General features: G+C 34.0%; 1 protein-coding gene across 11 annotated transcripts in view; it reads right to left on the bottom strand.

The window, feature by feature from the left end:
- The window catches only part of VPS13B (vacuolar protein sorting 13 homolog B), a 797,029-nt gene that overhangs the window by 755,232 nt on the left and 15,797 nt on the right, over positions 1 to 26,000 (bottom strand). For all 11 annotated transcript variants that reach the window (XR_012327282.1, XR_012327281.1, XR_012327280.1 and 8 more), the window contains exon 4: positions 2,872 to 2,992. Coding sequence is in view for 8 of the 11 variants with exons in the window: in XM_033843006.2 (XP_033698897.1) it covers positions 2,872 to 2,992 (121 nt within the window). In the remaining 3 variants the exon portion in view is untranslated. The remainder of the gene's footprint in view (positions 1 to 2,871; positions 2,993 to 26,000) is intronic.

Raw genomic sequence — 26,000 nt, 5'->3', positions numbered from 1 at the left:
AACACAGCTCTGTTTTATGCCACTAAATATAGGATGTTTTATGTTACGTTTATTTTTATGTTTTATGCTCCTAAAAATAGGTCAGTTCTCCCAATCCTGAATATCAGTATAAATTCCAATACAGTCTCTAAAGAATCATTAAAAGTCTGGGACCTGTTTTGAGGACATGCAAGTTAGCCCACAGAAGATTTTTAATCTGTGAAATCAACAACTGACAAAAGCTTTAAATTTTTCTTAAACAAGTTCTTAAAAGAAAAAAAAAATGTAATAAGACTCAACAGTTAAACCTAAAACTGCTTATTCTTTGCCAGGATATTGATGGAGAGAGTTGTATACAATGAGCTGGCTTAGGAAGTTTTAAGGGGATATGTAGTCAGAAATTTGGAGGGGTAAAGGGGTTGCCCATTTTATAAATAAGAATAAGCTATAGGTTAATTTACAGTTTAATTAGATTCACCAGGGACTTCTCCCAAGGAGTTAATAATTACGAAAAGAATTTAGAAAGCTCTTTAACCATCATAACTACTCTAAGAACTAGAAACATTCAGAAGTAAAATAACTTCTTCTGGCACCTTCTCCAGCCGTAGCAATTAATCTATTTATTCTAAGGCCAGAGAGAATACTGAGATCTGTTAGGTAAAGTTCCTAAGAACACAAAGCATCAGCATTAACATCACTATAACACCAGTTAAATATGTTCAATTCAAATGTAATTTAGAAACTATATTTGAGGGAGGGCGGCTATGAAATGATGTACCTAATGGCAACCTCTTACAAGTAAAGTAGATGGTGCCAGAAGACTGTCAAAAATTAATAGCTTTGAAATTGGGTTGAACTTAGGTTGAAACCAGCTTACAAAGCTTTGGGGCAGAAAACAAGTGTATACCAATGTCAGCTATACCTCAAAAAAAAGAAGTAATTGATAAATGAAAGAGAAGGACAGATAACTACTAACTGTAAAAAGGCATCAATGCACTTTGGCCACAGAGCTGACATGTAACAATCATTGTTTTTTTTTCCTTCATTAAACATTTATCAAGGAACTGTTATTTGTAAGCCACTACTCCTCCAGATAAATAAAAATTTCAGTTTCCTTTGTTTATCAAGAAGCAAGAGGAACAAAGAGACTATAAGTAGGAGTCAGAGGCAAGTCTTTGCTTGGAGAGGATGTAAGAAAGCAACTATACTCCAATAAAATTTTTTTTTAAAAAATCCCACTTATGGGCTTCCCTGGTGGTGCAGTGGTTGAGAGTCCGCCTGCCGATGCAGGGGACGCGGGTTCGTGCCCCAGTCTGGGAGGATCCCATGTGCCGCAGAGCGGCTGGTCCCGTGAGCCATGGCCGCCGGGCCTGCGCGTCCGGAGCCTGTGCTCTGCAATGTAAGAGGCCACGCGGTGGGAAGCCCGCGTACCGCAAAAAAAAAAAAAAAAAATCCCAGTTATCATCTTAAAATGTAAAAAAAAGATTTGGGTCTCCTCAGGTGTTGATTTTGCATCAGATAAACTGGCCTGTTTTCAGAGTTCTCTGTGAGTGAAAACAGGATTGGGATCCACCTTTTAGGTATTGGAACTAATATAACTAAGGAAGAAAGTCCTGAGTCCCCAAGAAGAGCTGACTTCCATCCCTCTTTCTGTTTCCCTGATGACAACAAATAACTATAAGATCGTGAGTGTAATGAAGAAATAAACAGAAACATAAAAAAAAAAAACAGAAAAAGAATGAAACACCTGCACTGACACTTTGCTCTGCAAAATCGCCACATGGAAAAGACTATAACTATTATACAAACATTTCAAGCAGTACAGAGCTAACTTAAATTTCTGGGAACTTTTTATACAATGATAAGATTATTGTTTAACTTAATGATGTAATGAGTACTTATCTTACCCAGAACAATATGTCTCCTTTTTATTTAATGTGAAACGCTGTTAAAAACATCAAATGTGCACTAGTGTTCCATGAAGATGTATTTGATTCCTGACCTTTAATCTAGGAAAAATTTAAGGGAAGGGGTCCTGATATATGATCACGTGCATAGGGACAAACAGCAGCAAAGTAAGAACAATGTATTAATTATTGGGATTTGTCCTTTAATCATCCTCAAGAGATGATTAGAATCTATGAGAAAATAAATGAAAGGAATTATATATATAATTGAAGTGATGAAGCTTTTAATCTGGAGACTGGAAGCTGTCTGAAATGATCTGTGTTATTTTGTTGTTTAGATCAGTGATTCCTATACTTACAGATGAGTAAATTTTAAGACAAAAGTATATTCAAGTAACTGTCATTCAGTCATCCACCTTTTAATCTTAAAGGAGTAAATAGAAAAAAAAAAGAAAGAAAGAAACTTAAGGAATAAACCTAGGACAAAAGAGCATCAAAATTTGAATGAGTCCAGAGCCCTCACAAACATCTTTCAATCTGTTCTGATGTCATGCAGCAAATTTACATATATTTTAAATATTTTATGACACTAAAAAATATGGAAAACATATATTCTACAAAGGGTTACAACAATGATTAATAACAATCAAAATTTTGGTTTTATCAATACCCTTAGAAGTTACCTGGTGGTGGGACTTCCCTTGTGGTGCAGTGGTTAAGAATCCGCCTGCCAATGTAGGGGACAGGGGTTCGAGCCCTGGTCCAGGAAGATCCCACAAGCCATGGAGCAACTAAGCCTGTGCACCACAATTACTGAAGCCTGCGTGACACAACTACTGAGCCCACGTGCTGCAACTACTGAAACCCATGCACCTAGAGCCTGCTCCACAACAAGAGAAGCCACAGCGATGAGAAGCGCACGCACAGCAACGAAGACCCAACGCAGCCAAAAATAAACCAAAATTAAAAATAAAAAAGAAGTTACCTGGTGGCAAATCAGGATCTGTGGGAGCAGCCTGCTGAATTCTTCTGGGTTTTACTGATGACTTTGTGTTCTCAGTAGTACTACGGTTGGTAGAATTAGAACCACAGCTTTCATGGTCATCCTATTTTTATTTTGAAGAAAGAAAAGTATCAGTCACCATTCAAGAATTTTAAAAAGTTTTGCTGAATGTATGCAAGTTACTAAAATGTGATAAAATAGACTCTTCAGGGTTTTTTTTTAGCTCTAAAAATCTATGTAACCAAAATTTTTCATAATTTGCATTCTTAAACACCATTTTAAAAGTAAGTAGTAGTTTAAAATCATAAATTGTCTATTTCTTTAGTTGGTATCAAAAGACACCACTTGATAATGTCAAAAAAAATCTTATATATGGTTTTAGCAAAAGAAGACAATTCAAAGGAAGCTTTTAAACATTTTCCATTTGAAAATGCAAAATAAATGGAAAGGGTCTTAATATTCCCCTATTTGTTTATATGTTAAGACCCTTACTATTTTGTGAGTTAAATTAAGAATCCAAGCTTTTTAATCACCTTTAATGATTAATCTTAATCATCCTCAGAAATCTTGGCATCCTATTTAACACTGTTCACTGAATTGAATATTGTTCAGATTAGATATAAGGTTTAACTGGGTTTTGATATGGATAACATAAAAACTTCAAAAAAATCATACATATTTTTGAAACCTATACAATGCAAATGAGTACTCTTTTCCTGACTTGATTCAACAAACATTTATATAATGCTTTTATGTGTTAATTGCTGGATTTACAAAAGCAAATTAGATATAATATCTGTTCGCAATGATTTCAGAATCTATTTAAAACATATATAACCAGTCTACAAGAGTACTTTTTTGTTTGTTTTCAAGTAATAGGAACACAAAGAGTCATTCTATTTGGAAGAACTAGAGAGATGAGGCCGTTAAAACTGAGTGTAGAAATGTTTTAGGTTAAGATTGGAGGCTAAATAGGGAAACCTATAAACAGCACATGCAAGGATAATGATTAGTCAAAAAAAGCCACAGTATACAATGTTTAAGATGGGAGAACAATACCAGAAGCTAAAGGCATGTACTAGTTCAATAAAAATGAGGTCACATTAAGAACCACAGAGACGTTAACACTTAATTTGGTAATTAGGAGGAGGGTGCCAATAACCAAAGGAAAAAAAAAGGACATTTAGTAATTGCAGTAGAGGGACAGGAGTGGAAGAAGTAAAAGAGTAGTTCAAAGGGTGAATAACAAGTTAAAATGGAAAAAATAAACATAGATTGCTCTTTCAATAAGACGGATATTACAAGGAGGAAACAGATGAGGTAGTAGAATGAGGTAAAAGCATCTGACATCATCTTATTCCTTTTGGGGGGATAAAAGAGCACATTCTGCTTGAATGAGAGATGCATATGAGGAGGCAGAGATCAAACATCTCTCCAACACAAAGGGAAACAGATGGTGTACTGTGCACCATCAATTCATTAATCAATAATAAAACTATTTCATAATGCTTAAAAGAATCGTGATAAATTTAGTTTCTTTTATATATTTGAAGAGAAAATTTCAAGAACAAAAAGGATACCCACTAAATTTACCATTCTAATAGGGTACTAGAGGCAAATAAGAACAATGATAGGCCCTCCTTTAAGACACAAAAATTCTTATTCACTACCACACTAAGAGGATTATACAATAATAAAAGATGAATCTTTTACAATATAGCATGGCTTCAGATGCTAGTGTGATATATTAGCAAAAGAAAAAATTTCTGTTTGAAACTTCATTACAACAAAAAGTTAAAAATTTACTGTAACAAACAATAAAGGAAATTTTTGCACGAACTTACGTTTAAGTTAATAAAAAACTTCACAGCATTTCATTCCACAAAACAGCTTCACTATTCAATCTTTATAATGACATCTTCTGTTATTTTGGGGGATGTTATAGTCTCCAAATACTAAAAGACTACTACTGTGAATAAGACCTTACTGTAATTACTTTTAGTTCAACTTAGATCCTTAAAAATGTCTGTAGTCATATACTTCTGCACAATGTTAACATTAAAAGCACACTATTAATTTTTGAAACATATGGTTGTCTCAAAAGCCCAGAAGTAAAACATATTCATTAAAGAGATGTGAAAAAGTTCCAAGTGAACTGCCAAAACTAGCATAATTATGAAAATATTTAACACTGAAACCATCTGAAATCACATACTGTATATAGATTATAGTGATGTCATAATAAACATTCCAGCCAAAATGCACTAAAACTACTGCAGTCCAATAAATCTGGCATACACGAAATGACAAACATTTTAAAGCAAAAGAAAGAACAAGTTATTTTATTTTTAAAAAGTTATTAGCAGCAAAAATGGGTAAAATGCATAGACTAAATATGAGTTTTCAAATAGTTTAAAAAAAGAACTGAATAAAGTTCCCTACAAACTACATTTTTTCACTTAAAAGAAAACAAACTAAATAACTTCATTTGCTTAAACAAAAATTTTAATAAACTTGAAATTTCAGTGTGCCTTAAAAATGGGCATTAATCATGGTACCCATAGGAATATGTACTATGAAACAAACATTACCAAATGTGCAAACATTTCTTTCTTAATTCTGGTTAGGAAATTATGGTTGCATATGTATTATAATTAGAAAATAATCCTTTTGATAATTTTGACTTGTTTTCATTTCAATTACATTTTAATTGCATCAATTAAGTGAGCTTCCATTCAAATCCTGCCCCAACTGAATTAAATTTAAAAAAATAAAGCAAAATAACAATTATAATATTTACTATTAAAACTGGAATTACTTCCACCATTAGTTTGAGTTCATCATCTGCTTTTAACCAGTATGCATCACTTTGGACTATTACACATTTTAATTCATTGAAAGCCTCTAATTTCTAATAAAAGTAACTCTGTTCTCAAAAATACCAGTTAAAATGTTTTGAGACGGGAGGGTGGGAGGGAGGGAGACGCAACAGGGAAGACATATGGGAACATATGTTTATGTATGACTGATTCACTTTGTTATAAAGCAGAAACTAACACACCATTGTAAAGCAATTATACCCCAATAAAGATGTTAAAAAAAAAAAAAAATGTTTTGAGATAATTTTTAACCCCAAACACATTACAGTTATATCTTTCTGATTTAGGATGCAATTTTTCCAAAATGTCTGGTAAGTAGATTTCATGGCAAAAGAATGTTGTCTCTTGGGGACCACATAGCTATTTCTGAAAATACTGCCCTTTGCTCCTCATGAAACAAGCAAGAATGTCATTTCCTTACAAAAGTTCCTAACAGAGTGAAAACATGGCAAACACTGTATGTAAACAGACCCATTACTTTCATAATGACTGATCATGGGATCATGTTACATACTTTTCACCTGAGCCCTCACAGGGCTAGTCAATTAAAACTGGAAAACCATCAACTCCCAGATTCACAATAGTATGAATAAGATTGAGGACAAAACTTAAAACAGGTGACTGAATCGTTCGAAGTCCTTGTTTAAAAACAAAGGTTAAAAGAAAGAGTTGAAGAAGGAGAAAACGAAAGACAGAGAAGCGATGTGCCTTATGCTCTTCAGCCTTGTGGCACCAAACTTGGCAAGCAGAGAAGGACTAAGGTTCACCTGGAAGTTCTGGTCACCAAAAGCTCCTGAACAGAGTGTGAGGGCCTTGGAAATGAACCGCTACAAAGCCCTTAGAGACATTCACCTCTATCCCCTCCAGAAGCAGGTATAACGGCAATAGATGCAATAAAGAATCTCTAAAGGTAACTCTACTTCGGAGAGTCAGAGAGCCAAGTCAAGTCAGCAACGCAGAGGTACAACTGGAGAGTGAGCCAGAAAAAACAAAACACTACCTTTTGTGGTAAAAATGGGAATCTCTGGAACCCCTCTACCCTGACAGCAATATTAATAAACTTAATTTTAGCCATAAAAAAAAAAATGCCAAGCAACTCCAGTAAAGGAGTGTATGCCCCCGACCTCTTCACACATCAGCTTAAGCCCACAGAGGAGGCTGCTTCCATCTTCTCTCCCATAAGAGTGAGGATAAGGGACTGCGATAGGCTGGGGAAGAAGAAAAGAGAGTTTATGCTCCCTTGCATTCTTTTACTTGAACCTCCCAAATGCAGGAATAGTTAACCTGACAGGCCAAAGCTTAACATACAATAAGATGTATTAGGCTACATTTTAATAATGAAAGAGATCACTATACTAACTGTAAACACCTGTGTGATGGAGCCACTCTTCTATCCCTGAGATCCATGTTACTCAGTAACAGGACCAGAGCCATGTTTCCCAGATGATGCAATCACTAGCCATCTCTCCTCTGCCTTCTTTTCACACCCACAGCTAGCCACCTAACCCGGGATACTGCCCAGCCAGAGAACAATCAAACTATGCTGGTTATATAATAGCATCATATGTTAGAAAAAATTTGCTCTTCATTATTGCCTATGACATCCCTTTCCTTCGTATCAGTAGGTATATATCATATTGCCAACCTATCCTTCCCTGTTTTTAAACCACTGGATTGAAGTGGTTAGACCCACCCTTAGATCTGGAAGGTGAAATGGGCAGAAATTAAGGAATGAGAGAACAAAAGTATATACAGAGGCATTCTGGCCTAAGCCACATTCTACCATCTAATATTTACCAAAATTCACTGGGGGTGACTGGGTGTGTGAACCGATTAATAAAACTGCACTTTGTTTTCTTATATGTATAACTTCCCTCAAGGAACACCTGATTTTTTTTTAAAAAAAAAAGTATGTGTCAGGCATTTTGAGAGAAAATAGGGAATACAGATAGATAGTACCCATATTCTGGTAGCTTTACTTTACCTACTTGAGGAACAATACTTATATGCATAAAAAGGTTAAGAGCAATTCAAGTTAGTCAGCTATTACATATGTCACACACACAAAAAAAACAGTGAAATTTATTGAGCATTTATATGTGCCAGAACTTTAAGGAGGAGGAGGAAATTAGGGCTTAAGAGGTTCTAAGGTCAAAAAGATACGAAGTAAAAGAGCTGGGATGAATGCCCAGATACATCTGATAGAAAAGCCCCTAGCATTATTACTGATGAAAGACAGGAAAGCAGAGAGAAAGGGAAGAAAGAAGAATGGCAGGCAGAGAGGAAAAGAGACACACAGAAAAAAAACAATTTTTTTATGGCACTTACAATGGGTCATGTACTACTGACACTACATTCACATCTCTTAATTCTCTAAACAACTCTATGAAGTAGACACTATTCCCTATAAAAGAAGATCCCCATTTAAAGATGAGGACACGAGGCATAAAGAGATTAAATGGGTCAAAATCACACTACTACTAAATGGCACAATCTTACCTACATTGCTCTATTGCCTCCAGATGAGAGAAGGCCAACTAAACATAGAGTACTAAGCACCATATATTCTGAGACGGGAGAGATCACAGTGAGCTACAGTAGTCAGGAAAACATCACAAAGGACACGGTTTGAAAAGACTAGGCCCTGCAAACAAAAAAAGAGGGAGGTTGGGGCTTCCCTGGTGGCGCCAGTGGTTGAGAGTCCGCCTGCCGATGCAGGGGACACGGGTTTGTGCCCCGGTCCGGGAAGATCCCACATGCCGCCAAGCGGCTAGGCCCATGAGCCATGGCCGCTGAGCCTGCACGTCCGGAGCCTTGCTCCACAACGGGAGAGGCCACAACAGTGAGAGGCCCCGTACCACAAAAAAATAATAATAATAAAAAATCAAAAATAAAACTACCATATAATCTAGCAATTTCAATACTGAGTATTTGCCTGAAGAAAACAAAAACACTAATTTGAAAAGATATATGCACTCCAATATTAACTGGAGCATTATTCACAATAGCCAAGATATGGAAGCAACCTAAATGTCTATCGATAGATGAATGGATAAAGCAAATGTGGTGTGTGTGAGTGTGTGTGTGTGTGTACACACACACGCACAGTGGAATATTACTCAGCCATAAAAAATGAAATCTTGCCACTTGCAATCACATGGATGGATCTAGACTGTATGACACAAGTGAAATAAGTCAGACAAAGAAAACAAATACCACATGATCCCACTTATATGTGGAATCTAAAAAAACAAAACAAAACCTAAACAGACTCATAGATACTGAGAACAAATGGGTGGTTGCCAAAGGGGAGGAAGGTGAGGGGTCAGGCAAAATAGGTGAAGGGGATTAAGAGGTACAAACCCTCCGTTATAAAATAAATAAGCCATGGGGATGTGATATGCATCATAAAGAATATGGTCAGTAGTTCTGTAATAACTTTGTATGGGGACAGATTAACACTAAACTTATAGTGATGATCATTTCCTAATGTATACAATTATCAAATCACTGTGTAGTACACCTAGAACTAACATAATGTTGTATGTCAACTATATTTCGATAAAAAATAAATAAAATAAAACAGCCACAGACAATACTTAGCTGTGTTTCAAAATACCCTTACTTATAAAAACAGGCAGTAGGCCCATGGGCCATAGTTTCATGACTCCCGCTTTAAAACATTTGCCTTAATAAAAACGTACAGGATAAACAATTACTCAACCTGAAATTGCTCTGTAACCCAGTGTTTTCATTGTTTTATAAGGCAAAAAACATCATACCACAAATATATCTAAATTACGAGGGAATCTTATAAAATAGCCCGGGGGAAAAGCATAAAATTTTTGCTTGGCTATAGTACTGCCAAGAAGACAAGACATTTCTAATGTTACCCCTTTAATTTCTAATGAAACAATAAAGCTTTAATAAGAAAGGGAAGTAATTTTCAGTAAGAAAATAGGCTGAAGAAGATTCAACAGACCCAAGGAAAAGAAAAATATAACACTTCCGGAAAAAAAAAAAAATCAAATCACATTCTAAACATATGCAAAAGTAAAAGTTAAATGTGGGGCTTCCCTGGTGGCGCAGTGGTTGGGAGTCCGCCTGCCGATTCAAGGGACACAGGTTCGTGCCCCGGTCCGGGAAGATCCCACATGCCGCGGAGCTGCTGGGCCCGTGAGCCATGGCCACTGAGCCTGCGCTTCCGGAGCCTGTGCTCCGCAATGGGAGAAGCCACAACAGTGAGAGGCCCGCGTACCGCAAAAAAAAAAAAAAAAAAAAAAAATTGGCCAACATGATTAAGAAAATAAGATCTAAAACTAACTTGGGGAAAAAGATACATAAGTGTGGGGAAAAAACTAGAAACATCTTCTAATCATATATAAATCCAAAAACAGAGAAACCCAGGAGCATTCAGTACATAAGAAGAAAAGAATACATTTCAAGGTAAATTTTCAGTAAAACACAGTAGAATTTTCTCAATAGTACTATGAATACATCTCAATAATACTAATGAAGCCAACTGAGATTTTAAGTAACTGAAGTAAAAGTTAAAAGAATTAAATTAGAACTAGAACAATAGTAAGAATTTTAAAATTTAATAATAGCTAAGTATTCAGATTATAATGATTCATTTCACTTTAGCTATGAAGGGGACTTTGGCTGTAGAGCGATAGTATGAGTGTGCTGTTTTAAAAAAAAAGGAAAAAAACCTCAAGAGCCATGATGCTTACTATATCTCTGTTTAAATAAGAACACTTGTTTATTTTGTAGTTGAAATCCCCTAACATCTATTCTATACTTGAGTATCCATTCATATTCACAGATACTTTAAACAATAGTTAAGGAAAGATCTAAATACTTTAACTGTTATAAGACAACAATATATTCTTATCTATTAAGAAATTAAAATTTATATATAAAATAAACTTATTTTTCAGAAAACATACTCTTTAACAGTTTAAAGTTTGTCTCATTCAAAAATAAGAAAAGAATAATAATATTTTGTTTCTTAAAGGTATATCCAATCTCTTACTGGATTTTCTTTGATGCACTGGAAAATCCTGTTAATCTGAACTACTTAATAGGACCCTAAATAACATTTTCCCCCTTTTTCTTGGCATTGCATTTGCACTGTAAATATTAGAAACATTTTACTTATAGTCAACAATGATAATTCCTATCTTCCTTATAAAACAAATGCAATTCAGAGGTAAATAATGGTTCTACTAAATAAGATAACTAAAGCTGAGAATGAGCTCTAACTTGGAGGGAAGTTTATATTTGGACAAGTTGAGGCAAACAGTAAAACATGCCTGAGCTAAACAGTGCAACAATGTTGGAGGTGCGAGCCTAGTCTTCAGGAATAGTTCAACAACTAAGGAGTGCTGATCATCATCGGTACCACTGTGTATGCAGATGTACAAAATAACCATCAACACCAAACAAGATTCACTCCTTAAAATTAATTTATTTTTGGACAATGTGGGCAAATTTAATTTTTCACCAATAAGATGGCAACTATGACTATTATAGTATTTACAATCATCTTAAACTGGAAAGCCAAAAATTAAGATTTCCTAGGACTACTAACAGATGACTACAGAACTTTGAAAGAATAGTTCAATTAGAGTGGTAAGGGAAGAAGCCATATTACAGTGAGTTAATGAATAAGTGGATGTTGTGTAACATGAGACAGGAAAAGACTCCATTAGGTCTAGACATGAAAAAAAAGAGCCTGGAAATAATAAAGTAGAACGAAGGTGGTAAAGGGTCAAAAGAAAGAAAGCACCTGCTATATTCAGGATACTCTGCACAGTGCACAGGAGATAAAAGTTGTTAACAGTGGGAAAAGAAAGAGTCCTTGACTTCAGAATATTTATTATTTATAAAGGAGTATTTTTAAAAGCAAACAAGACGTCAGCTGTAAAATAATATTGAGAGTAATTAATTATTACGGGTATAGCAATGCAAGAGCTTTATATTCATTGTTCATAATCATCACAAACATCCTATAAGATATTGTTATTCTCATTTAACAAATAAGAAAAATAAAGTTCAAAATTTTTTGACAAATAATATTAGAGAGTTTGTTAACAAAGTGTTTAAAGAGTTCATAGAAGAAGCAATTACTTTAAGCTATTTATATTGCTCTTACTAAGATCTTTTCATCTTCTAACTGCTGGCCATCTTTCTCTCATTCCAAGTATTGCTATTATTCTCTTTTGAAAACAAAGTAGACACAGCTGCTATTAGAAAAGCCCAACCATAAGCGGATAAGCAGAAATAACCCCAAAGGTTAAATCCAGAAGTCAGAGTTTTTAAGCAAAGAAAGTAGCAAAGACTTTTTCAAACAAACAAAAGCTGAAAGAGTCTGTAGATATGAAATGCACTACAAAAACTATTTTTAGAAGTTCTTTAAGCTGAAGTAAAATGCTGCTAGATTAAAATCTTTGATCTGCATACAGGAATGAGAAGTCCGGAAATAACTATGTGGGTAAATAGAACAGACACTTTTTGTTTTTTAATTTCTTAAAAATCAATTAATTGTTCAAAGCAATCATAACTATGATGATGATGAAGACAATGATGATGATGATGTAGTCCTGGGGTCCGTAACATATATATAAGAGTTATAACAACACTGGCACAAATGATGACAGGGTATAAAGAGAATCATACTCTTATAAGCATACTAAAGGAGAATACTTAAATTATCCATTAAGTAGTATATTATTATTCGAAAGTAGACAATGATAAGTTAAGCATGCATACTGCCAACCCTAGAACAACCACAAACTAAGAAAATGAAGAGTTATAGCAAAAGGCCAATAATGAAAATAAAATGGAATGCTAAAATATACTCAACTAATTAAAAAAAAAGGCAGGAAAAAAGAAAAAAGGAAGAAAAATTAAATGGGACAAATAGTAAACAAACAAAAAATTAGACTTAAACCTGAACATACAGAAAATTTCATAAAATGTGAATAATCTAAAACACTACAATTAATAGGCAGAAATTGTTATTCAGACTAGTAAAACCCAATTATAACCTGACTAGAAAACTAAGATCAGATATAGGCTCGGTACAGTTTCTAAAGATAAGATATCCGAAGTTTCAAAAAGAAAATCAAGGCAAAAATGAACCAATTCAAGAAAAAAGAAAATTAGCAGCACCTAATAATCAAAACAAAAATCAGAGAACCATTGCATTTTATGGATTAAAAGGGAACCTATAGACCTTGTGAACTATAGAACCTATAGACCTTGTGAACAGAAATAAAAAACTAGAAGCTGCAGTCTGTGTTCTTCATTATCTTTACTTCCAGATAACACATTGAGACGACTTAATGCTAACAGGGGGAAAAAGAGCTTGAAACTATCAGCAAGTTGCAAAGTCTCAAACCTGCTTTTTTCTTCCCCCCAGCATTCAGACATATAAATTATAGTGTCCACAGCATTGAACACTATAATTAAGGTTGTACTGGCACTTCTATTACAACCTCATATTTTCATTCATTCATAACATTCTTAGAAAGTCCTTCCTGAAACTAAAAGCCTTCCTTTCTTATCTCAATCCCAATTTTTCTTCTTCCTAAATTAGAAGACCTGTGAGAGAATAAAAATACCTCTTACAGCTGAAAAAAGAAAATAAAAGTCTTCCCAAGGATAAAACAAATACAACAGAACCCCCCAAAAACATTCAGAATGGCAAACAAGAATTAAAACTTCCTTAATGTTAAAAAAAAATGGTCAAACCAAAAAATCCACCTTACGCCAAGTTTGGTTTTCATGTGGCACAAATTTCAAGCTTATACGTGACATAATGAAAGATTCTACAGTTTAAATATATATATTTTAAGAACTCGATCTTTATAACACATAGCTATTTTCCAAAACAGCTTAACTAAAAAGAGTGTTCTTTCTACTACTTCTGATTAGGAGGTTTTAGACAAAGGTAGAAGTTCAAGAAACCATGATTTCTTCTGTTCCTGAATTTTTAAGGCATAGAATACAGTTTGAAACACATTTATCTTCATCTTCATTCATCCACAAGTTATTTGTGGATGGTTCCTTGTTTTCGGTTTTTTATTTCCTTTTCAATAATGTTTTTAAATTACTCAAGTTATTTCAGCTCAAAAACAAACCTAACTCTAAAGCGAAGTATTTTACCATCTGGTGGTTCTAAGACTACAAGACAACATTTCTATGCTAAAATTAAAATCATAAGCTACTCATGATATAACATTTTTTCCTTAAAACATTCAAGAGAGGAGAAAGGTTTTGTCCTCCCATTAACCACTATATCCTCAGTATTTAGTACAGTACTATGGCACTTGATAACGATTTGCTGAATGAACTTTTCAACGCTTCCTGCAAATAAAGGAAAATATACTAAAATGATAATTTTAGTTATCACCCAGCCAATGACTTAGTTCCATCTAGGCCCCATCACTTTTCTCCTAGAATATGGCAAAATGAGCTTAACTAATTATCTGAAATCACCTCCTCCAATCTATTCCTCAACTTTGAAAAGCCTGTCAACTTCCTAAATTACAAACTCAATCAAGTTGCTTGCTAGCTTAAAATAATTCAGTGGCTCCCTACTCTCAACTCTCTACACAAGGGTCCTCAAAGTTTCTGATTTCAGGACATTTCACCCTCTTAAAAATTACTGAGAGTGCCAATGACCTTTTGTATAAATGGGTTACATCTACCCATATTTACCATAGGAGAAATAAAAAAGGAGAAAAAAGTTTAAATATATGCTTTTAAAAATAAGAAATCCATCACATTAACATAATTATAAACAAATTATAAAACTTTAAGTTTTTGCTTTTTATGAAAAATAGCTATATTTTCCAAAACAAAAAGAAAACTGGTAAAAATAATGGAATTATTTTATTTTACATTTTAAAAAATCTGGCCTAATAGAAAACAGTTGGATTCTCATATTTACTTCTGCCTTCAATCTACCACAGTGTCATACATCAGGTAGCCTCTGGAAAATTCCACTCTACATTCATAAGAGAATGATGATGAAAAAAGTAAATCATGACCTAGCGGTCTTCAGATCACACTTTGAGAACCACTGGAGTACAGTAAACTTCAAACCCTCTTATGAATTGCACATAAGTTTATGATCTGAGAGACTCAGATTTGAGTCTCACTACCCACAGTGTAGCACAGAGAGACAACAAGATAAATATGAAAGATTAGGGATACGAAGGACAGACTGAGAAGTTGTAACGTGTGTAAAACAAGTTTCAGAAGGCAAAAATAGAAAGAATAAGACAGAATTAATATTCAAAGAGATAAAGATTTTTCAGAATTTATCAAAAACATAAATCCATAGATATAGGAAACACAATAAATCTTAAAAAAGATAACAAAAAAGAAATTCACTCCTAGAGTCATGATCATGAAACAGAAGAACAGCAAAGACATTTGAAAAAGAAGATCTTAACTACAACTAAGGAAAAAAAAAAGACACGTTTTACAATAAAATGGTAACACCACTAATATATAAAAATCTCAACAGCAAAAACAGAACCAATTCAATAGTGGAGTTAATATTTTCAAAGCACTGGGAGAAAATATCCACCAACCTGATGCAACCAAATAAACTACCAATGAGAGAGACTACAATAAAGATTTTTTTAGACAATGAAAATTGACTGTTTACCACTAAGAGAATCTCTTGTAATATCTTTTAGAGTACTTCATAAAGGTGGAAATTAAACCCAGAAAGAAGTGAGATGCTAAAAACAGCAAACCAAGAAAACTGATAAACAGGCAAATAAGATCAAAGAAGTATTCATTACACAAAGAATAATAACAACAGCAGTTAATTTGGGAGGTATAAAAGTAAAATGAAACTAAAATTCTGGATAATAACAGCATATAAGATGGAAAGAAGATAATAAGTTAAAGCCTTCTGAGATCCTCAAAACTGATTAACAGGAAGGAGTAAAATTAGTATAACAACAATTTAAAGTTTAGGTATACATAGTAAAAATTTCACAGTAATCACTACTAAAAGGACAAAAATAGAAGTATAACTTTAAAACCAATGGAATACACAAAACTGAATCTAAAAAGCACAATCAATCCAAATAATAAAGAAAAAAGGAAAGTTGCATTAAAAAGGAGAGAAATATAGAAAACATAAAATAAGACAGTGAAAGAAATCCAACTATTTAAAAGCAATGGAAAAATATCAGAGTGAAAAGAAAACAAATGTGTCAATCTAAACATGTTCATATATGTTGAAAGTAAAAAAAGAAAGCCAGATGTACAAAACAAATGGGGAAGATCATAAATAAATCCCCAAAAAAGAGCTAATACTAAAAGAGGTGAAAAAAATTAAGAAAATCACCAAAACCCTAATGAGAAAACAATAAGGGACACAAAACACCTCACAAAAAAGGGAAATAACTAAAATACACAGGCAAAGTTCAACTTCCATAGTCATCAGACAAATAAAAATTAAAACAACAAACCAACACTGTTCACATCATCAAATCTCAAAAATGCTTTTTTCCTTTAATATGATACACATTGTTCATAAGGATTTGGTAAAATGTACACTTCCAATCAGCTGATGGAAGAGCTAACTAATAAAACCCTCTGTAAAGCAATTTGGCAATATCTGTTCCAAAAACAAGCTTTTAAATAATATCCTTTGACCCAGGAATTCTACTTCTGGAGATTTACCCTAAAGACAAAATCCTGAAAATTGAAAAAGCACCGTGCGCCAAACAGTTACTACAATCAAATTTCTACTACTAAAAAATTCATATTTCTAATACTGAAAAATTATATACCCTGATATAGTCGTTCCTCAATATCCATGGGGCATTGCTTCTAGGACCTCTGTGGATAACAAACTACGTAGATATTCAAGTCCCTTATATAAAATGGTGTAGTATTTGCATATGACCTACTCACACATCCTCCCATACACTTTAAATCATCTGGATTATTTATCATACCTAATACAATGTAAATGCTATGTAAACAAAGTTGCTGGTGCAGGGCAAATTCAAGATTTGCTTTCTGGAATTTTCTGGAATTTTTTTCCTGAGAAATGCAATAGAAAACTGAAAGTATTTGTATTTAATTTCTGATTACCTTAATTGAATTTTTTTGGTAGATTTGCCTCTATCAACAAATTTGTTTATGTGAATATTAAACTTATTCAAAGTTCTCTAGAGAGTATGGGAAAGCCAGAGGCAACACATAAATTTTGTGCAATTCATCCAAGCGGATAACTATATAAATAATGAAGAATTGAATTTTTCTATGGATTTTTATAAGGACAAAAGACATTTTTAAAAATTGCTTATACTAAGCTTGAAGTAAAGGATATTCTAGTTTACCAATATATTAATGGAAATTGAGCATCTAGACTTTATTGATAAGATAATGAAAATAGTGCTCAGGAAAATCATTCTCATCTATTACCCATGTCCATGAATGAACTGCTTACTATATTTATATAGATGCTATAGCAATCAAGACAGTGTGAGTCTGAGGAACTACAAATGATTCAGGGTAGCTGAAATATGAGAGAAAAGCAAGTGATTCCAGAGGTCAGGCTGAAAAAATTGAGAAGAACTGTGAAAGCAAAAGGACGGTAGCCATTAAGAAATTTTAAGCACGGTAGTACCAATCCAGTTTACATTTTAGAAATATCATGCCCAGAGGCAGTGTAAAAAAAAAGGTTTGGAGAGAAGTACCAATGAAGACTGAAAAGAAATATTCAAGAGATAATGTAACAGTAGAATCCAGAGTTGGATGAAAGTTAAGCATGTTGTCAGGGTTTCTAGTTTGGATTAAAGGTAAAAAGTGGAACTTTTCACTGAAATAGGAAATATATAAGGAGGAACAGATTTGAGGTTTAAGATAAATTCAGTTTGGAACATTCTATGAGACACATAAGTGAAGGTCCATTTTGCTCTTGGTGTTGGAGCTCAGGGGCAAAAAAAAGCGACTGGACCCTAAAATAGCATTTGATGAATAAATAGCATATAGTGATAACTAAATCCACTAGGAATAAAATTACCCAAGGAGAGACAAGGACTAAAGTAATGAAAGCCTGGGAAACTCCAATTAAAAATCTGGCAAAAAAAAAAAAAATCTGGGATGGGTAGCAGAAATGAAGTCACAAGAGGAGCCAGAGAAAGGGTGCCAGAGAGACAGAAAAAGAACCATCACATGTAACTGAGTGAGGATTGAAAAAGATAAATGAAAAGTGTCCACTGGATTTTGCAAAAATGATGTTCCTAATGACCTCTGCCAAAGTGTTTACAATGGCATCATGGAGCCAGATTCAGTGAAGAGGTATAAATATTAACTTGTAAATTTAAAAGGGATGGAAGAGCATATAGATTGGAAACAAACAAAACTCTCTCTACCTGTAGATGACATGATTATCTAGATAAGAAATCCCAAGAAATCTACTAAAAAAACCTCCTGTAATTAACAAATGAAACAAAGTTGCAGAACACAAGATCAATACACAAAAATCAATTGCATAACAATGAATAACTGGAAACCAAAATCAAAACCACAATAACATTTATAAATGCTCCAAAGAAAATAAAATATTTAGGTATAAATCTAATAAAACATATATAGGATCTACATGCTGGAAAAACATAATGGTGATGAAAGAAATCAAAGAAAATCTAAATAATTGGAGAGACACACTGTGCTCATGGATTGGAAGACAATATGGTAAAGATGTCAATTCTCCCCAAACTGACCTATACGTTTAAGGCAATTTCTGGCAAATCCTAGCAAGGTTTTTCTAAACAACCTTATTCTAAAATTTACCTGGAAAGAAGACTATTTCAAATAGCCAGAAACAATTTTGAAGAAGAATAAAGTAGGAGGATGCACTCTTCCCAATGCTAACTAAGCCTTACTATATAGCTACAGTAATCAAGACAGTGTGATATTGACACAAGGATAGATATATTAATCAAAGGGACAGAATAGGGAACCTAGAAACAGACTCACATAAACATGCCCAACTGATTTTTGACAAAATGCAAAAGCAATTCAATGGAGGAGGTGCAATCTTTTCAACAAATGGTACTGAAACAAGTGAACATCCACAGGCAAAAAGATGAATTTCAAACTAAACCTCATACCTTATATTAAAATTAACTCAAAATGGATCACAGATTTAAATGTAAAACTATAAAACTTTTAGGAAAAAACACATAAGAACTTTATGATCTTTGGCTAGGCAAAGAATTCTTAGATCTGACACTGAAACCACAATGCATAAAAGGAAAAATTAATAAACTGGACCTAATCAAAACAGAAACCTTTCACTCTGTAAAAGGCCTTGGTAAGAGCATGAAAAGACAAATTACAAATTGAAGCTATTTGTGAACCACATATCTGACAGACAGATCTTATGTCTAGAATATATAAAGTACTCTCAAAATCAGAAAATGAGCATAAGACAAGAACAGATATTTCACTAATACATGTGGCAAATAAGCATATGAAAAGGTGTTCAACATCATTATCCATATGGAAAATGCCAATTAAAACCACAATGAGACATCACTACATATTTATCAGAATGGCTAAAATTAAAAATAGTGACAATACCAAACGCTAGTGATGATACAAAAAAAACTGGATCACTCATACACTGCTCATAGGAATGAATAGTGGGTATAGCCACTCTGGAAATTAGTTTAGCAATCATTTTTAAAAATAAAAATGAAATTACCATAGGACCCAACAATAGCATCCTTGGGCATTTATCCAAGAAAAATAAAAACTTATGTAGGCATAGAAATTTGTACATAAATGTTCACAGTAGCTTTATTTGTAATACCAAAACCTAGAAACTACCAAAAGGTTGGTCAATGGGTGAATGGTTAAACAATCCATGGTATAAATATATCCATACAGGGCTTCCCTGCTGGCGCAGTGGTTGAGAGTCCGCCTACTGATGCAGGTGATGCGGGTTCGTGCCCCGGTCCAGGAGGATCCCACATGCCATGGAGCGGCTGGGCCCATGAGCCATGGCCACTGAGCCTGCACATCCGGAGCCTGTGCTCCACGACAGGAGAGGCCACAGCAGTGAGAGGCCCGCGTATCACAAAAAAGTATATATATATATATATATATATCCATACAGTAGAATACTACTCAGTAATGAAAAGGAACAAACCATTGATACACATACCAACTTGGCTGAACTTCGAGGGATTTATATTAAGTGAAAAAATCTGTGCTCAAAATATTACATACTGTATGATTCCATTTATATTTGTTATTTTTGAAATAAAATTATATAAAATGAGGACAGGTTAGTGGTTACCAGGGATCAGGAGGTAGGGAAAGTGATAGTACAGTTAAAAGGAGTAGCACAAGGAAGCCTTGTTATGGTGATATACTTTTATATCTCGATCATGGTGGCGGTGGTTTCACAAAACTACGCATGATGAAACACAAAAACAAAATGAAAAGGCAGCCAAACAATTGTATTTGCAAACAATATATCCGATAAAGGGTTAATACCCAAAACATACAAAGAATTTATGTAATGCAATATCAAAAACAACAAACCCAATTAAAAAAATAGGCAGAGGACCTGAACAGACATTTTTCCAAAGAAGATATAAAGATTGCCAACAGACACATGAAGGAATGTTCAACATCATTAATCATCAGGGGAATGAAGTTATCAAAACCACAATGAGATATCACCTCACACCTGTCAGAACGGCTATTATCAAAAAGACAACAAATAACATGAGTTGGTAAGGATGTGGAGAAAAGGGAACCCTCATGTACAGTTGCTGGGAATGTTAGTTGGTACAGCCACAATGGAAAATAAGGAAGTTCCTCAAAAAATTAAACTACCATATGATCCAGGAATCCCACTTTTCCAAAGAAAACAAAACACTAATTTGAAAGGATATATGCACCACTATGTTCATTGCAGCATTATTTACAACCAAAATATGGAAGCAACCTAAGTGTCCATCAATAAATGAATGGAGAAAATGTAGTATATACACACATACACAAAATGAAATAGTACTCAGCCATAAAAAAGAATGAAATCCTGCCACATGCAACACCATGGATGGACCTAGAGGGCATTATGCTAAATGAATAAATCAGAGAAACAAATACCATATGGTTTCACTTATATGTGGAATTCAAAAACAAAACAAATTAACAAATATAACAAAATTGAAACAGACGCATAGATACAGAGAACAAGCAGGTGACTGCCAGAGGGGAAGGGTGTGGGAGAAAGAATGAAGGTGAGGCAGATTAAGAGGTACAAATTTCCAGTAATAAAATAAATAAATCAAGGGGATATAATGTACAGCCTAGGGAACATAGGCAGTAATACTGTAACAATTTGTATGGTGACAGTAACTAGACTCACCCTGTGATCATTCTGTAATATACAAAAATATAGAATCACTATGTTGCCCACCTGAAAGTAATATAATAAGTTAATTATACTTCAATTAAAAATAATTAAATTTCAAAAAGAAAAATACATATGAAAGTAAATATAAATCTCACTGGTAAAAGTAAATATACAGTAAATGCAGTAGATTAATTACTTATAAAGCTATGATGTGTGAAGGTTAAAAGACAAAAGCAGTAAAAAGAACTATAACTACAATAATTAGTTGAGGGATACACAAGATAAAAAGATGTAAAATGTGACATCAAAAACATAACACATTGTGGAGGATAAAAATGTAGAGCTTTAGAATGCATTCAAACACATGTTGTTATCAACTTAAAATAGGCTGTTATAAACATATGCTGTTATATATAAGCATCATGGTAACCACAAAGCAAAAACCTACAGCAGATATGCAAAAGATAAAGGAAGGATTCTAAGCTTACCACTAAGACAGTCATCAAATCACAAATGAAGAGAGAAAGAAGAAAGGAACTACAAAACAGCCAGAAAACAGTTAACAAAATGGCATTAAGTACCTACCTATCAATAAATACTTCAAATGTAAATGGACTACATTCTCCAATCACAAGAAATAGAGTGGTGAAAGGATAAAAAACAAGACCTAACTATATGTTGCCTACCAGAGACTCACTTCAGATACAAGAACACAGACTGAAAGTGAAAGGATGGAAAAAGATATTCCATTCAAATAGAAACATTTAAAAGAAAGCTGGGGTAGCTATACTTATATCAGACAAAATAGACTTTGAAAGAAAGATGGTAGTAAGAAAAAAAGAAGGGCATTACATAATGATAAAGGGGTCAATCCAACAAGAGGATGTAACATTTGTAAATATTTATGCACCCAATATAAAAGGATTCCCTAGGGGAAGTAAAGACACTACTCATAATTTATAGGGAACTCTAAGTCTCATTTTTCATAGAAGGAATCTACAGACAGAACCTAAACTATGCTATCTGCTAGTATCATCACCACCATCACTAACCTGTAGTAGTGCAAGTGAGAGAATCAATAATAGTACAATAAATTCCACAACCTAAGTCAGCAATTCTGAGCCCTTACTCAATGTGTGAAAAGGTAGTTGTTTTAGGCCATTTGGGCTGCTATAACAAAACACCACAGACTGGGTAGCTAATAAACAACAGAAATTTATTTCTCATAGTTCTGGAGGCTAGGAAGTCCAAGGTCAAGGTCCCAACCTGGTCTGGCGAGGGCCCTTTGTCTGGTTCACAGCCAGTGCCTTTTCATTGCATCCTCACTTGGCAGAAGGGGTTAGGGATCTCTCTGGAGCCTCTTTTAAAAGGCACTACTGAGCCCATGTGCCACAACTACAGAAGCCCGAGCGCCTAGAGCCCGTGCTCCACTACAAGAGAAGCCACCGCAATGAGAAGACCGCACACCGCAACAAAGAGTAGTCCCCCCTCCACAACTAGCGAAAGCCCGCGTGCAGCAACGAAGACCCAACACAGCCAAAAATAAATAAATAAAATAAATTTATTTAAAAATTTAAAAAACAAATAAAAGGCACTAATCTCATTCATGAGGCCTCCACTCTCATGACAAGCATCTTCCCAAGGCCCCACTTCCTAATACCATCATCTCTGGGGGTTAGGGCTTCAACATATGAATTTTGGAGGGACATACTCAAGCCACAGCAGCAGTCAACCAGATTAATCCAGTCTCAGATAAGAGAATTAAAGCGTTAAGAAAATAAATAAAAGGCCATGTAAATATTGTTAATAGCCTCAGCAAAACTTTCAATAACCAATTTCCACTGCATCAAAACATGCAAGGAAAGAGGACGGCAAGATTGCTCTGTAACTCCGAGCACTAACCAGGATTTAAAAGCACATATTGTGGGCATCCCTGGTGGTGCAGTGGTTGAGGGCCCGCCTGCCGATGCAGGGGACACAGGTTCGTGCCCCGGTCCGGCAGGATCCGGAGCATGCCGTGGAGCAGCTGGGCCCGTGAGCCATGGCTGCTGGGCCTGCGCGTCTGGGGCCTGTGCTCCGCAATGGGAGAGGCCGTAGCGGTGAGGGGTCCACGTACCAAAAAAAAAAAAAAAAAAAAAGCACATGTTGTGCTGGCCAAAGAGTTTGTCCAGTTAATGAATACACTGTTCAATAAAGTTCCGGGTGAAAATGAAAAGTGTTTTTACTTAAAACCAAATGAACTTTTTGGCCAACCCAATACATTAACAAAAAGCTTAGTTTTTTATCTCAAGTTTTGAATGGTACTTACAGTTTTGGTTTAGGTTCAAAAGATTTTTTAAAGTTTGTTTGTTTTTATGAATAACAAGTATCACTTCTATAAAGAGCCTTACAAATGGTTACATTTATTAGGTCAAAAGATTTTGAAAGTTTACTTTCTAGGTGGCACAAAGGCCAGAATAAATTAGTACTTTAAAAATAAATTTACTACTCTCTTTAGGGTGAAGAAGCTTTTTGCAAGACTTATTATTAACACAATGAGCAGAGAAAGCATACACAATCAAAGAATAAAAGAACTATGTAGCAAGTCTTGCCCTAGTTTACAGGTGAGGCCCACAGAGGATAAACAAAAATATGCAAAAGGAGAGGAGCACATAGTTAAATGTAAGTTACTGGTAAGGTTTTCATTCTTCAGCCGTATGCTGGGTCCACAAGTATTTATTAGATTAGCCTAGAGTGGACAAAACTAGCTAAATAAACAAGTCAGACCTGGACCACTAGTGATAATGTGTCATGAATCAAATTCTGTGTCTCAAGTCCAAAAAAGAAAAAGAAAACAGTTCAAATCTACAGGATCTAAAGGTGGGTATGACTGACACAGATATGTCTCTCAGAGTAAATAGCATATTTACTAAGTGAAATATCAATATATTAAACTAATTCAGACTGGACATCAAGGTGATTTTACCCTACCTAACACAACAACTTGGTCACCTGTGCATCAAAAAAAGTCTCTATAATTAAAAATGATCACAAAGACATGTTAAGGAAGTATACTATAACTATTATCAAAAGAGTCACAATCATTATAAATCTCATTTTCTAAGTAGCTTTTGTGGAAATTATATAAATATCTTGCAATGCTTTACAGTGCACTGACGAGTAAAATAAAAATCAACAAATGTTAGAATTTAATTGAACTTTACAAACTACACATGCCTTCTTATCAAGAAATTAAGCAATATTGTTTTTTTATAATGATTTCTGAATAAACCTCAGATTTCTAACTTTTAAATTTCATTTCATTACATTCTCATACAATATTATTTTTAACAGATTCATACCTATAACTCTAAAAGGCCCCTTCATTTAACCTACCATCCACACTAATTTTATTTAGAAAATAAGTCTTTTCTTCATTGTGCGTCTATAATAATTTGAAATAATATAAATCAAATATGGGCTTACTCAATTTTACTAACACATATATAGTTTTTTAAGTTAATTTCCTATTATACTAATCAAAGCTTAAAATAGGAAAATAAACTATTTTAAAATGTGTTTCATCTATAATGTTTTTACTAAGAAATTAATTCCAATCACTAGCATAAACTCAAGTATAACTCTCCAGGGGTGTACAATGCTGAATAATTTGTCCAAATGTCAACTGCAATTTTCAAAAATCCTTTCTACCTCAAAATTTTAAACATCTGTAAAAAATACTTGTTTTGAGAGTGGTTTACATTCATGACACTTGACCTTTTGCTGTACACACCACAAAATTCAAGTCTCAAATACCATATAAGCAGGAAATCTGATCATTCCTGCAGTAGCCATCTGCATGGTCCAATATCAAATATTAGTTCTAGGTTACACTAAGTCATGTGTTACAAATCTTTTTCTGCAGCCTCTATAATTAGTTGTAATTTGCCTCTTTTAAAATGTGTTTCTTATGGGACATCTGGCCTTGAAACTTCCACCTTCCCACTGAAAAAACACTTAGTGTCTGGATTTTTTTTTTTTTTTCACTTAATATGGAGCACTGCATGGGTGGTATAACCAAGTCCAGACTTCTTAAAAAAAAATTAAATTCCAGGAACAGATGATGATTAAGAACCATTTAAGTATTACCAAATATAAATGTAAAATAAAACTTTGTTGCACGTAACTATCTACAGATTCCTAAATCAATCTCCCAGATATTTAAAGTTCCCAAAATAAATTTTAATGAGAGTATAGCATTGGTCTACTCACTTCCAGGAACTACATTAGTTAAGTTAAATTGCATAATAAAGGTTTGGAATTAGAGATTTCACAGAAAGAAAAACAGTTTTGAGCCCAGTAGGTTCATATGACACTCAAAGTATCTACTGTAAATAGGAAATGATTTTAGCAATTTATAAATAACCTTTACTCATTTCACAGAAATTGAAACTTAGTAATACTCATCAATTCACTTGATCTAGACAGGCTTCCTTAAAACTGAAAATTAAATACGGGGTAAGGAAAAAGTAATAAAAATGAAAGACAGAGATACTACTTTTATACAGGATAAAAGTGGAAGAATTCATCACAATATGCTGCTGCCCAGACCTGTTTGCTTCTTAGATTAGAAAATTTTTGGTAGAAACTCCTTAAAATCACTATTATACCTTAACAAAAACACTGAAAAGAAATGTAACATGGGTCAAAGAAAGAAGTCAGAAAAAAATCAGTTTCTGATGACAAAACCTCAAAGACACAATGAAATTAGGTATGAAGGGAAATTCAATATATTTTCATCTTCTCAAAAAATAACCTGAGAAATTTCT

Source organism: Tursiops truncatus, chromosome 17 (assembly GCF_011762595.2).
Source record: "Tursiops truncatus isolate mTurTru1 chromosome 17, mTurTru1.mat.Y, whole genome shotgun sequence".
NCBI classification, from domain to species: domain Eukaryota; kingdom Metazoa; phylum Chordata; class Mammalia; order Artiodactyla; family Delphinidae; genus Tursiops; species Tursiops truncatus.
Note: the sequence above shows the minus strand (reverse complement) of the source record. Positions and strands in the feature narration are given on the sequence as shown.